General features: G+C 43.9%; 1 protein-coding gene across 1 annotated transcript; it reads left to right on the forward strand.

The window, feature by feature from the left end:
* The first annotated feature begins 266 nt into the window (after positions 1 to 266).
* Cbp20 (cap binding protein 20) lies at positions 267 to 11,212 on the forward strand. Its single transcript, XM_088263182.1, has 4 exons — positions 267 to 480; positions 7,368 to 7,585; positions 7,781 to 7,883; positions 9,392 to 11,212. Exons 1-4 carry the CDS (start codon positions 430 to 432, stop codon positions 9,500 to 9,502), a joined length of 483 nt encoding a protein of 160 aa, XP_088119308.1. The 5' UTR covers positions 267 to 429; the 3' UTR covers positions 9,503 to 11,212.
* Positions 11,213 to 13,910: the final 2,698 nt, after the last annotated feature.

Raw genomic sequence — 13,910 nt, forward strand, 5'->3', positions numbered from 1 at the left:
GAATCGAGGGTACATAATTTTTTTATCAGCAAAGTAATTTGTAACTGTCATATTATATTTTTAGTCTCTAATGTCATGTACGAAAAGTATCTCTGTCTAATAAAGAGTTGAAATTCGGTATTCTTAATATTTTTATAGCGGTGAAACAAATAAAAAAGATTATATTATATACAAAAATTTTACAAAAATATTTGCCAAGTATTTTCAAATAAGTACCTACCTACTGAAACAAATTTTATTTCATAGATAAAATTAACGACGCTTCTACAAATTTGAATTATCTTTGATTCTATATTGTCATTTTGCGTCACTGCGACGGTTCGAGAATTTGCGTTTGTTTAATTATTATTAGTGAAGAAGATTTAATACTTAATGCTGGTTTATTTATAGTAAAGATATATTTTTATTTCTTAAAATAATTAATGCAGGATGTCTGCTGTATCGGCAGATTTAAGCTCCTACCGAGATCAACATTTTAAGGTTAGTTTATATGTTTACGTTTTTAGAGGATTGCGTTTACTTTCACCTATAATAATATTAACTAAATATTGTTTTCGCATTTAATTTATGATTGAAAATCAGTTATTTATTTAGTATGAAACAAATACACGGTTGCAGTCAATTGTTGATTTTTGACGTTTAGTGTTCATAGCGTAAATGCTGATGTGGTTCGAAGAAATATTGCAATAAGTCGAACGTTTTATATCCACATACATGTTTCGTAATCCTTGTTACCGACGTAACTCTCGCAATGCCACTGGGGGGCCCGCCGTCTGTAGCACAGCTATTGGCTCTGCCGTTGTAAGGGGCAGAGACTCACCGCAGCTCAGTCCGGTCGGCGTAGCCGAACAATATCCACTGGCCCTGAAAAGGGCCTCCGACTTGGGTATCGGTCTAATGGATACCAGACTGAGGTACGGAGAGCAGGATCGCAGGGAGATCGCACTGACTCGTGTGTTGAAGCGTACTCACTAGCCTTGAGAAAGGCTTTCCAACGGTCCGTTGTTGGTGCAGTGAGACGGCGAGTCAGGCGAAGTCCAGCGGCGAATTCTTGAGGCGAAGGAGCGACAGGAATGGTGAAAATAAAAGACCGATTTGGTTTTTACAAAACACACACTAATTTATTTAAGAAATAAGGCTGCATAGCCGGCACGGTTTCATACCGTGTCGGCGTTTCACGGCGCTGTATAACGGTAAAGTACCGTTACTCAGGTAACGGTACTTTTCCCGTTATCCGAGGCTTGTCCGTACGGGCCCCTCTATGCGGGCGACCGCGTTCCCCGCTCCCCGCTCTCCCTTCCGGGCGGGTGGAGCTCAGTCGCCGCATTCGCTCCGTACGGAACACATCAAAATACATATATAAAACGCTTGACAATTTGATGCTTAATGCTACCTTATTTCTATGCTATTCTAATACATATATATATAATAAGTCCAGATGACCGCTACACCTCATAGGAGGCCAGACGTCCGCAACACTCCCCCCGTGCAGCTTCGCTGTACCCAGAATGCAGCAGGACGTGTGGGTTCCTCATCAGGACGTTTCTTTAGCTCGTAGCTCGTTCATGCGATGCGCCGCGGTGTGAAGATCCGAGTGATCTCCCGGCAGCGTCGGGTCCGGGCCGGACATCTCCGGCCGGTCGAGACGGTGCTCCTCGCGAAGATCTCCGTGATCTCCCGGCAGCATCCGAGTAGGGCAGCTCTGGCCGGTCAGAACGATGCGCCGCGCCAGACTGCAAGTGGTCTTCCGGCGGCATCGTTGTCTGGCTGGACAATTCCGGCATGCAAGGGTGATGCGCCGCGAGAAGATTTCTGCGATCCTCCGGCAGCATCCAAGGTGGGCCGGACAGCCCCAGCCGCTCTATACGTTGACCGGATATCTCCCCCCGGTCAAGGCGATGCGCCGCGCCAGAATCCAGGTGGCTCCACGGCAGCATCGGCGGGCCGGACATCTCCGGTTCTGTGATTTGATCTGCGCTGTGATGAGTCGAGCCACGATCCAGGTGGCTCGTCGACGTCATCAGTGGGGGGTCGGACAACAGCTCCGACGTGACGCTAAGATGCGCCGAGCCACGATCCAGGTGGCCCCTCGGCGGCATCGGGGGTGGGTCGGACAACAGTTCCGACGTGACGCTAAGATGCGCCGTGCCACAATCCAGGTGGCCTCGCGGCAGCATCCGTGTGCCGGACCCCTCCGGCGCGTCGCTGTGATGCGCCGAGCCACGATGCAGGTGGCCCCTCGGCGGCATCCGGGGTGGGTCGGACAAAGGCTCCGACCGCTCAAGGTGATGCACCGCGCCACTAAACAGGTGGCCCCGCGGTAGCATCGATGTGCCGGACGTCTCCGGCGTCTCGCTGTGATGCGCCGCGCCCCGATGCAGGTGGCCCCGCGGCAGCATCCGTGTGTCGGACAACAGCTCCGACGAGTCGCTATGATGCGCCGTGCCACAATCCTGGTGGCCCCACGGCGGCATCTGTTTGCCGGACGTCTCCGGCGTCTCGCTATGATGCGCCGAGCCACGATCCAGGTGGCCCCTTGGCGGCATCAGGGTGTTGCTGTGATGCACCGCGCCACGATGCAGGTGGCCCCGCGGCAGCATCCGTGTGTCGGACAACAGCTCCGACGAGTCGCTATGATGCGCCGTGCCACAATCCTGGTGGCCCCACGGCGGCATCTGTTTGCCAGACGTCTCCGGCGTCTCGCTATGATGCGCCGATCCACGATGCAGGTGGCCCCTCGGCGGCATCCGGGGTGGGTCGGACAAAGGCTCCGACCGCTCAAGGTGATGCACCGCGCCACTAAACAGGTGGCCCCGCGGTAGCATCGATGTGCCGGACGTCTCCGGCGTCTCGCTGTGATGCGCCGCGCCACGATGCAGGTGGCCCCGCGGCAGCATCCGTATGCCGGACATCTCCGGCGTCTCGCTATGATGAGCCGAGCCACGAACCAGGTGGCCCTTCGGCGTCATCAGGGGGTCGGACAACGGCTCCGACCGCTCAGGGCGATGCACCGCGCCACTAAACAGGTGGCCCCGCGGTAGCATCGATGTGTCGGACAACAGCTCCGACAAGTCGCTATGATGCTCCGTGCCACAATCCAGGTGGCCCCACGGCAGCATCTGTTTGCCGGACGTCTCCGGCGTCTCGCTGTGATGCGCCGAGCCACGATCCAGGTGGCCCCTCGGCGGCATCAGGGGTGGGTCGGACAACAGCTCCGACCGCTCAAGGCAATGCACCGCGCCACTAAACAGGTGGCCCCGCGGTAGCATCGATGTGCCGGACGTCTCCGGCGTCTCGCTATGATGAGCCGAGCCACGAACCAGGTGGCCCCTTGGCGGCATCAGGGTGTTGCTGTGATGTACCGCGCCACGATTCAGGTGGCCCCGCGGCAGCATCCGTGTGTCGGACAACAGCTCCGACGAGTCGCTATGATGCGCCGTGCCACAATCCTGGTGGCCCCACGGCGGCATCTGTTTGCCGGACGTCTCCGGCGTCTCGCTATGATGCGCCGATCCACGATGCAGGTGGCCCCTCGGCGGCATCCGGGGTGGGTCGGACAAAGGCTCCGACCGCTCAAGGTGATGCACCGCGCCACTAAACAGGTGGCCCCGCGGTAGCATCGATGTGCCGGACGTCTCCGGCGTCTCGCTGTGATGCGCCGCGCCACGATCCAGCATCCGTGTGCCGGACATCTCCGGCCGTTCGCTGTGATGCGCCGTGCCACGATACAGGTGGCCCCTCGGCGGCATCAGTGGGCCGGACAACTCCGGCACGATGCGACAAACTCCGACGTGATACGCTGCGTGAAGGTTCCTGCCATCTCCTGGCAGCATTCCGGTGGCATCCTTCCCTCCTGGGAAAGACTTAACAACTTCTCCAGCCCGACTTGTGGTCCGCTGTAGCTTTGGATGGGTAAGCCCGTATGTTACCGGTCCCAAAGCGGTAGTTACTGTCAACCGCCCGTCCGCTTGAAACACAGGGGAGCCGCTCGCTGCCGTTAACGAGGCGTTATCTAGCCCGATCAACATCCGCGGCCTTACGCCCCCGGCCCGCGCACTTTCTTTGTTCCGGTATGGCAAGTTCATAGTTGGCACTGTCCGCGCCTGAACCTCGTACTCGTTGATGAATACTGACACGCACTGTGAACTCACGGCGTTAACCTTACCACCCAAGGTCGCAATGGCTAAGTTGTTTGCGGCGCCCGTCGCCCCGACCTCGGTTGCTACTCCCTGTTCGATAAGAGTTACTGAGGAGCCGTCATCGAGCAGCGCGTCGATGGATACTTGGCCGTGCGGTCCCTTCAACGTTATCGGTATAACTTTGAAGGTAACTGGTACCTCCTCGGTATTTACACAGGATATCAATACATCGATCGGTGCACTATTGTCCGGATGTAGCAATCGATGATGGCGACCGCCGCACAGATCGCACTTTTCCTCCTTGCAGCTTCTGGATCTGTGTCCCACTTCCAAGCATATAAAACACGCGGAACTAGTGCGGGCGAGCGCCCGTCTCTCACTCAAAGTCTTTGTTTCGAACATATCACATCGCGCGAGTTTGTGCGCCCCATCGCAGCACGCACAACTTTCTACAGTACACACAAACACGTGTCGCCTATCTCGCACTACCGCCGGTTTCTCGCGGCCGTCGATTCGTCGGTTTGTGTCTCGCTGGTATTTTGGCTGGCCCGACCATCTGGTCGATGCCCTTTCCCCGGTCCAGGGGGAGAAATCGGTTCGCCCGGGCACTGTTGCTTGCACCGGACCGCCTCGATCCATCGTCCTGGGTGGCGGGAGGAATGAGGGGGCGTCATCCACCCACTCTCGAACCGGGTCACGCTCTCCCGGTCCTCTGTTGTCGGTGTAGGTACGCCTTACGTAGCGCTCCTGCGCTCCGCGTCTTCCGGACTCATCCGGGTGGTGCTCGTACGCTGTTGCCGGGCCGTGAGCCTTTGGCCTCGGCGAGTGTGTGTAGGGCGTCTCTCTAACCGGGTTGTCCGCCGGTGCTCGAGAAGCTGAGCCGGAGTCCTCCAGCCTAGGCTCGCTACGGGGAGAATAAGCCGCGTTCCCCGTAGCAGAAACCCCTCCAAGCGACGCTGCATTCGCTGCTTGCAGCCGGTCGATCATTTCCCTCAACTCTGCGTTCCGTTCCTTCTGCCTCCGGCTGTTTTCGGCCATCTCATCTAGCTGACGGCGCAGCTCAGCGCCCGTGATGGTATGAGTGGACGAAACGGAGGCAGCATCCTCTTCGCGGCCCTCGGGATCCATACCGGCGTTGCGACCCGATCGCAAAGGAGCCGGCATCGTAGCTGTAGACGGGGGGTCCAGATCCGGCTCGAAGGACCAAATGTTACCGACGTAACTCTCGCAATGCCACTGGGGGGCCCGCCGTCTGTAGCACAGCTATTGGCTCTGCCGTTGTAAGGGGCAGAGACTCACCGCAGCTCAGTCCGGTCGGCGTAGCCGAACAATATCCACTGGCCCTGAAAAGGGCCTCCGACTTGGGTATCGGTCTAATGGATACCAGACTGAGGTACGGAGAGCAGGATCGCAGGGAGATCGCACTGACTCGTGTGTTGAAGCGTACTCACTAGCCTTGAGAAAGGCTTTCCAACGGTCCGTTGTTGGTGCAGTGAGACGGCGAGTCAGGCGAAGTCCAGCGGCGAATTCTTGAGGCGAAGGAGCGACAGGAATGGTGAAAATAAAAGACCGATTTGGTTTTTACAAAACACACACTAATTTATTTAAGAAATAAGGCTGCATAGCCGGCACGGTTTCATACCGTGTCGGCGTTTCACGGCGCTGTATAACGGTAAAGTACCGTTACTCAGGTAACGGTACTTTTCCCGTTATCCGAGGCTTGTCCGTACGGGCCCCTCTATGCGGGCGACCGCGTTCCCCGCTCCCCGCTCTCCCTTCCGGGCGGGTGGAGCTCAGTCGCCGCATTCGCTCCGTACGGAACACATCAAAATACATATATAAAACGCTTGACAATTTGATGCTTAATGCTACCTTATTTCTATGCTATTCTAATACATATATATATAATAAGTCCAGATGACCGCTACACCTCATAGGAGGCCAGACGTCCGCAACAATCCTTATGCCTTTATTTTACTCAGGCTTTGCAAATTGATAAAGTTTCTTGTATATTGTTGCGCTGCAATATGTTAAAATATGGGTGGACAATGATTTCCGAACCGTCAGGTTTTATGTCGAAACTTTATGTTTATTTAAATCGAAACATGTCAGGAGACTAGGAATGATTAATAGTATAAGTTAAGTTTTTATCTGCGCTATGGCACAATTTTTTTCGGTTTATAATATTATAACACATTATAACACATTGTTGTCGGGCGGTTTTTTCCTCAACCCCGACCGTAATTATGCTCAGACAGTCTGCCGCCCGACCCTCAGTATACTAATCACAAGTAACCACAACACCCAATTCCCATATCGCTCACTCCTTTCAAGAACGTCATAAATCAAAAAACTTGATTTTTCAGGAGAACGTTTTTAAAGTGTAAAAATATAATACAATGTATTAAAAATAAATACCAAGCCACTTGTTGAACTTTTTACTGTGCAACAGATCTTTTTAGGTAAAACCTGAGTGTTTTTTCTCCATTTGAAAAATATAAAGTATAATTAAAAAAATAATTAAACAATACATTTTCTTAAAAATGCAAAAACAACATTTTCTGCCCTGTAGCGGGTAAATATCAAGTTAAAAATATGCCGCTTTTGCTGGGATGTAGTACATTTTCTGGGCATTTCATTAAAATTCATTGCATTAAAAATTGAAGTTTTTCGATTTATGACGTTCTTGAAAGGAGTGAGCGATATGTACAATGTTTTTTGGCGTCTCTTGCGCTCTACCAAAAGTAAGCAAATAGAACGCTTATAAGCGTCTCCAGCTCTCTGCTAACAGTATGTAAAAGATGCTTATAAGCATTTCTTGCAAATAATGTGTTAATAGGATGATAAAAAATCCACAAATATTAAACATTAATAAAAATAAATACTAGTGTTTTACACTCTAATATTAATTTAGTATTCCCCTTTAATGGTCCCTGAAGCGCAGGAGTGATCACCTTGCCTTCATGTAAGTAACAATCAAGATAACACTGAGTCAATATGATGCAGTGCCTTATGCACCATTAGGTGCGGATAAGGGTTAATAGTAATTCTTTTCGTTATTCTTTCATGTATGTATGTATGTGATGGATGAATAAATATCTTTTTATAGTCATTTTCGTGTTTTTTTTTACATGATATCTACTTTCGCACACATTTTCAGTAACCAATGAAGTGCAAAAGTCGAGGGCCGCCTGTATAGTGTTAACAGACTTTGTGATATCCTTCCAGGGTTCGCGGGGAGAGCAGGAGCGGCTGCTGCGCACGTCGTGCACGCTGTACGTGGGGAACCTGTCCTTCTACACCACGGAGGAGCAGATCTACGAGCTCTTCTCCCGCTGCGGAGACATCCGGAAGGTCATCATGGGCCTGGACAAGTACAAGAAGACCCCGTGCGGGTTCTGCTTCCTGGAATATTACACGAGGGAAGACGCCGAGGCCTGTATGAGGTAATTGCTAACGGTTTTTTTTTTTAAATAATTATTTGTTGCCTTAGAAAATTCTCCTTGCTTATTATGTACAAGGATTTAAAGCATATTTAGTTCATATGTCTTATAAATGGTAGTGGATGTATATAACACTCTCCTTATCATTCATCGTTTACTTTGTGTAATACCACATTTTAATTAATCTTTTTATTTCAGATATGTTAATGGAACTAGATTAGATGACAGAATTGTGCGCTCTGATTGGGACGCTGGTTTTGTGGAAGGAAGACAATACGGAAGAGGAAAGACTGGCGGACAGGTAATTCATTTCCTTCCTTACCTTGGACCGTATCCAGCTTTTACTTTTTGGGTATTCGTGGATGATATATTTTCCAATACATATATTACCGATGGAATTTCAACTCAGTAAACTCATTATTCAGATCATTGTTCCGTCGCGTGTGTGCCGCGGCACACTGCTGTACCGTGATGATTACTCACAAGTGATAGTCGACGTCAGGGGGACCTGACATGACACAAACAGAAGAAGAAAATTCATCCCATCACTAATATGATTTTGTTTTATTTATTGTTTCGGCATTTACTTTGTGGTAATACATGATATTATTAACCTTTCCCTCCCGGTGATATGTATTTACTACAACTCGACATTTCAAATGAGAATATCAATATAAAATATAATAGATACGGGCTCACAAATTTTGTATTCCTCTGTAGTATAATTATATATTTCATGAAAGTATTATAACATAAAGTTATTCATTTGCATCGACAGAAATAAATAACTAGTAGAAAAAAAATGGGAATAAAATCACCAATGCACAAACGTTTCTGTTTTCGTGTGGCGTGCTTTGTAAGTATTCGTGCATGTCGCATGTCGTAACGTGTTTACTCCGCCAGTCCAGTAGTGTGCGGATTGTCTTGCCCGACGATCGTGTCACACTACGCCATTTATAACGGCCATAATGTCTTTTTTTAGAGCTAACATTACAAAATTGTTATATTTCAACTTCAAATATGGTCAATAAAAGCAACATTTAGGAATATTCACATTTTTCCCATTTTTAAACCACATTCTCATATGGTGTACAAAATACATATCACCGGAGCGCACGGAAGTTTTTAGCATCGTTAGGGAAGGGTTAAAGAAAACAGTTGTTTTTCTTTACCACTTGAGTTTATTTTATGATGACTAGTTTCGGAAGCCCTTCCATCTTCAGGTCTAAATAAAAACTAATACATAATAAATAATTAACTGTTCTATAAATAAGGAGAAGGGTAGTTTAAATTTAGACCTGAAGATGGAAGCTTAGCTTCCTAAACTAGTCGTCATAAAATAAATTCAAGGGATTAAAAAAACGAGTGTTTTCTTTAATCTTCTTCTTCTTATTATTATTATAGGCCTTGCGGCCTGTTTTTAAGAGGGATTAGCCTCCTCGACGTCGATTCCCAGCTATCGACCCATCTCTTTGGTGGTCTGCCCGGGAGTCGTCTACCATGGGATTGGCCGTACAGTGCGATGTGGGGGAGTCTGAATGGTTCCATTCTCCTCACATGCGCATACCATTGTCTCCTTCGTTGCCTTCCCCACCTAACGACATCTTCGATCTTGCATATTTCCCTGATCCTGGCATTTCTGATTCTATCTCGAAGACATTATATTACATATATTATTTAATTACATATATTATATTACATATATTATCATATTATATATATTTTTAAAGAAGTTTTCTTTAATAATATATGTAATATGGTTTTATCTATGACAAAAAATTAATTACATGATTTTTTTCTCTTTATCAGGTCCGTGACGAATACAGAATGGACTATGATGGAGGAAGAGGCGGTTATGGGAAGATAATTGCCCAAAAGGCTGTGCCCAATGCAAACGACCACCGAATATCTCACTCATAACTAAAAACGTATAAGTTATTTTTATTTTTAAAGCGTCTGATGTGTGTCCATATATTCAGTCAACTGAAAATGAAACGGTTATTATATTTTCCTCCGTATTGCGAATTGAGTATCAATACATAGTACCATCCTGTTACTGTCTAAAATTCTTCAAATGAAAATCCTTATTTACAACATTTTGAGTGTGTCCAAATGTGGATTATCTCCAGTTAGGAGTTATTATTGACATCTCAACATAGGCGAGGAAGAATATGGAAGTCTGGACATTTACGGGGTTTACTATAGGCTTGTGTAAGCGATCACTTTACATACGTGTAACATTCACCAATTCTACCCATGATTTTGTCATGAGGTTGCCCCACACTATTCAAAATCTTGAAACTTCTAGATAAGTATGTGAATATAATCCAGGATTTGGACCTCACATACAAACGAAAGAGTCTCTGCTTAATAAAAGCTTTCCTCATGCCACCATAGATGTCTTTAGTGAACTTGCGCATACTGTGTTACGAGTTCTATCTATAAATCTAGAAGTTTCAAGAATTTGAGTAGTGTGGTTGCCAATCGTGGGTGGAATTGGTGAATGTGATCACTTAACCAGCCTATGATAGGTCATATGCCATGTTGATGCTTAGACCTTCATATTCTTCTTCATCTATGTTGAGATGTCGAAAATGTCAACGTCAAAAATACATGCCTCTTTTGGCTAAAAGAGCTTTGATTATTATGCGATAAAGTTGCGCAACCTGCTTTCATCATCCGCAAAGTCATTAAAAAAATAAATTAAGTATAAAAGAGCTGTTGATAAATGGATAACGGAAGTGGGTACATTTGAAATAGATCGCATCATTCGGCCATGTCGTATTTGATTGTATGTCATAAACGATTTTCTTTTATAAAGTTTTATAAATAAGTATTGTAAAATGTGCACTCGGCACGGAAAAACTCAGTGAGGGCACATTATTGTGATTTGTAATTATGTGTAGAAATATATAAATAAATGCCCGGAACACCAATCACTTGTTGCCTGGGGTGTTTACAGGTGTATGTGAGCTCTGCATTGGTCGGATTTGTAAAAAAATCATATTACTTCATTCTGCCAGACATTGAAAGACAAAAATTCTGTAAATTACATCATTGTGCTAAAATGTCAATTGATGACTTATTTCTTTTGTTAGTAATAGGATAATATATCGCTCACTCCTTTCAACAACGTCATATTTAAAAAAAAACTTGATATTTCAGGAGATTGTTTTTATGGGGATGTATTAAAAATAAATATCAACCCACTTATTGAACTTTTTACTGTGAAACAGATCTTTTTAGGTAAAACTTATGAAGGTTTTTTCTCCATTTGAAAAATATTTAGTACATTTAAATAAATAATTTAATAATATGTTTTCTTCAAAATGCAAAAACAACACTTTCTCCCCTGTAGCGGGTAAATATTAAGTAAATAATATGCCGCTTTTGCTGGGATATAGTACATTATCTGGACATTCCGAAAACATGCACAACTGAAAATTAACGATTTTTTATATATGACGTTGTTGAAAGGAGTGAGCGATTTGTCGAAAACATTGGATTTTTCTCAATCGTTACTATTTTTATGTGAAAGAATGAAGTATTTTTATCATCGTAGGTTGTAATACAAAACGTTGTAATACAAACAAATGTATAATTTGATCAAAATATAACTTCCTGCCACAATTTGTAGTTTTCTTTATTTTATGTATAGTATAACTCAATTGGGCTTTTTTAACCTTTCCTTCCTGGTGATATGTTTTTACTACAATTTGACTCTAATAATGGAAACTGACTGGAGCATTTCGTCGTAACATCGCTCGCGGCGAGCATCACCGAGCATCCGAAACTATGGATGAAGCGCTTGACTCGCTGCACTGACTGCCCAAATGCTCGCATCGTAACGTGTTACGTTACGACGAAGTGTTCCGGCCAGTCTCCACCTTAATAGGTACGGACTAAGTATTTTTTTATTCCTCCGTAATATAATTACGTATTACATAAAAATATTATAATGTATAGTTATTTATTTGTAGCAACGGAAATAAATAATTTGTGAAAAAATCGGGAGTAGAATCACCAATACACAAGCGTTTCCCAGTGTGTGCGTGTGAACCGTGCTTTTTTACACACGGCTTGATGCTATTTCCGCCAATCTCCATTCAGTAGCGCACAAGTCGTCCTCTGTGGTGGTTGTGCCGACCACGCCAGCTATGGCGGCTACTTGAGATGTTTATTTTCTTATTTTTAGATACTTATCAGAGCTAACATTACGAAATTGTTACATTTCAACTTCATCTATGGTCAAGAAAGGCAGTTAAGAAAAATTCACACTTTTCCTATTTTTCACGTTTTCATATGGTGGATAAAATACATATCATCGTTGCACGCAGAAGTTTTTAGCACTGTAAGGGAAAGGTTAATAACCATGAAAATGATTCCCTTATCGCCTGATATCGCACAAGTATTTTATTTTATTTTTTATCTCTTAATGTTTTTATAGTTATTATAACATAATTGTGGAATTGTTTAATTGGCTTTATTTTTATGAATGTAACTATTTTTTATTATATACTTTTTTAAATGTAAAGCTGTACAATTCCCGAACAAATAAAATAAATAAATAAAAAATAGATTAATAAAAGTATAGATGGAGAGAGCCGATATACCGGAAATTTCCGGAGGTCACGATCCATCTGCCACAAGGGATACAACCAAGAAGTAAAGATGAAGACCAGGTTTGTATTCAGCATGCAAAATACTTATCAGGAACGCAGACTGGTTTTGTCGTAATTTAATACATTGTTGGCGGGTAGTTTATTATTCTACCCCGACCCCAATTAGTATACTACTGTGGCAGCCTACACATATAATGTACATCGAATATGGCAACTCAAGCTCAACGTAGCGAGCTACCTTCACGAGACCAGAAAAGAACGGAACGAGCGAGCCCGCCACACTTCGTCGCCACCCGTCCTCAGATCGACACGTACTTCAACTGTTCTCATATTAGAGTCACTCGATTATCCTTAAGTATTTTCTTGATTGTAATTTGATAGAACTAAATAAATTTGTGTTAAAAGTAATCCGCTTTCATCTTGCTCCCCTTCTGATAAATTAAAGTGGTATTCAACTAGAAACCATACTACTAAGGGTCATATACTAATCACAAATAACCGCAAACCCAACTTTGATCAGTACAATGTTTTTTGGCATCTTGCGCTGTACCAAAAGTAAGCAAATCGACGCTTATAAGCGTCTCCTACTCTCTACCAACAGTATGTTAACAGTATGAAAAGAAAGAAAACATACATTGCACACTTATAAAGCAATGAAAATATTTTAAAAAATCTATGAAACAATGAAATCAAAAATATTTAAAATGCTAAGTGAGAGCAATGTTTGGTATGGCGAGTGTTGCCATCACGTTCAACAGATGACGCCACCATTGCCATAAAAAAAAACTTTAAAAGAAACACCTTTTTACCTATCGACAGGTAAAAACACACATTTCGCTCACTCCTTTCAAGAACGTCATAAATCAAAAAACTTAATTTTTCAGGAGAACGTTTTTAAAGTTTAAAAATATAACACAATTTATGAAAAATAAATATCAAGCTACTTATTGAACTTTTTACTGTGCAACAGATCTTTTTAGGTAAAACCTGAAGGTTTTTTCTCCATTTGAAAAATATTTAGTATGTTTAAAAAAATAATTAAACAATACCTTTTATTCAAAATGCAAAAACAACATTTTCAGCCCTGTAGCGGGTAAATATAAGGTTAAAAATATGCCTCTTTTGCTGGGATATAGTACATTTTCTGGGCAATCCGAAAACATGCACAACTGAAAATTGACGATTTTTGATTTATGACGTTCTTGAAAGGAGTGAGCGATTTGTTAATGCTATTTTAACTTTAAGAGGTTTGAGATTTTGAATAAACTTACATTTACATTAACATTCTAAGCTAATGCTTGTATAGATATATTTTATTTGTATCAATAAAATGAAATTTTAGAGATATGTTCTAATTTAGACCTGTCATTTGGCTGACTTAAGCCCTGGGATGCTCTGACTTCCATTTCCTTTCATAAAAAGAGAAACAATACATGTTTCATATCAAGTTGAGACACCTATAGTATTGATATCTCATCCGTAGGGTGAATAATCCAGTGTCTGATATAATAAAAAATATTAATAATGACAAATTTAATTACCCAGAAATTAGTTGCAGATAAAGAGTTGTTCAATACATTATTTGGTATAAGGTTTATCTGTATTATCATGTTAACATCGATTGATAATAGAGCAATCAATTGCCTTTTACATTTACGATAAAAAAAAAATATAAGACTTTTCTTGGAATTATATACATGATATTA

Source organism: Brachycentrus maculatus, unplaced genomic scaffold (genome assembly GCF_059751285.1).
Source record: "Brachycentrus maculatus isolate JH-2025_06_01 unplaced genomic scaffold, ASM5975128v1 h1tg000196l, whole genome shotgun sequence".
NCBI classification, from domain to species: Eukaryota; Metazoa; Arthropoda; class Insecta; order Trichoptera; family Brachycentridae; genus Brachycentrus; species Brachycentrus maculatus.

Coding starts and splice junctions, on each gene's coding strand:
- Cbp20 (XM_088263182.1), top strand. CDS start 430: ATGTCTGCTGTATCGGCAGATTTAAGCTCCTACCGAGATCAACATTTT. Junction 481..7,367: donor ACCGAGATCAACATTTTAAG/GTTAGTTTATAT, acceptor ATATCCTTCCAG/GGTTCGCGGGGAGAGCAGGA. Junction 7,586..7,780: donor GACGCCGAGGCCTGTATGAG/GTAATTGCTAAC, acceptor TTTTTATTTCAG/ATATGTTAATGGAACTAGAT.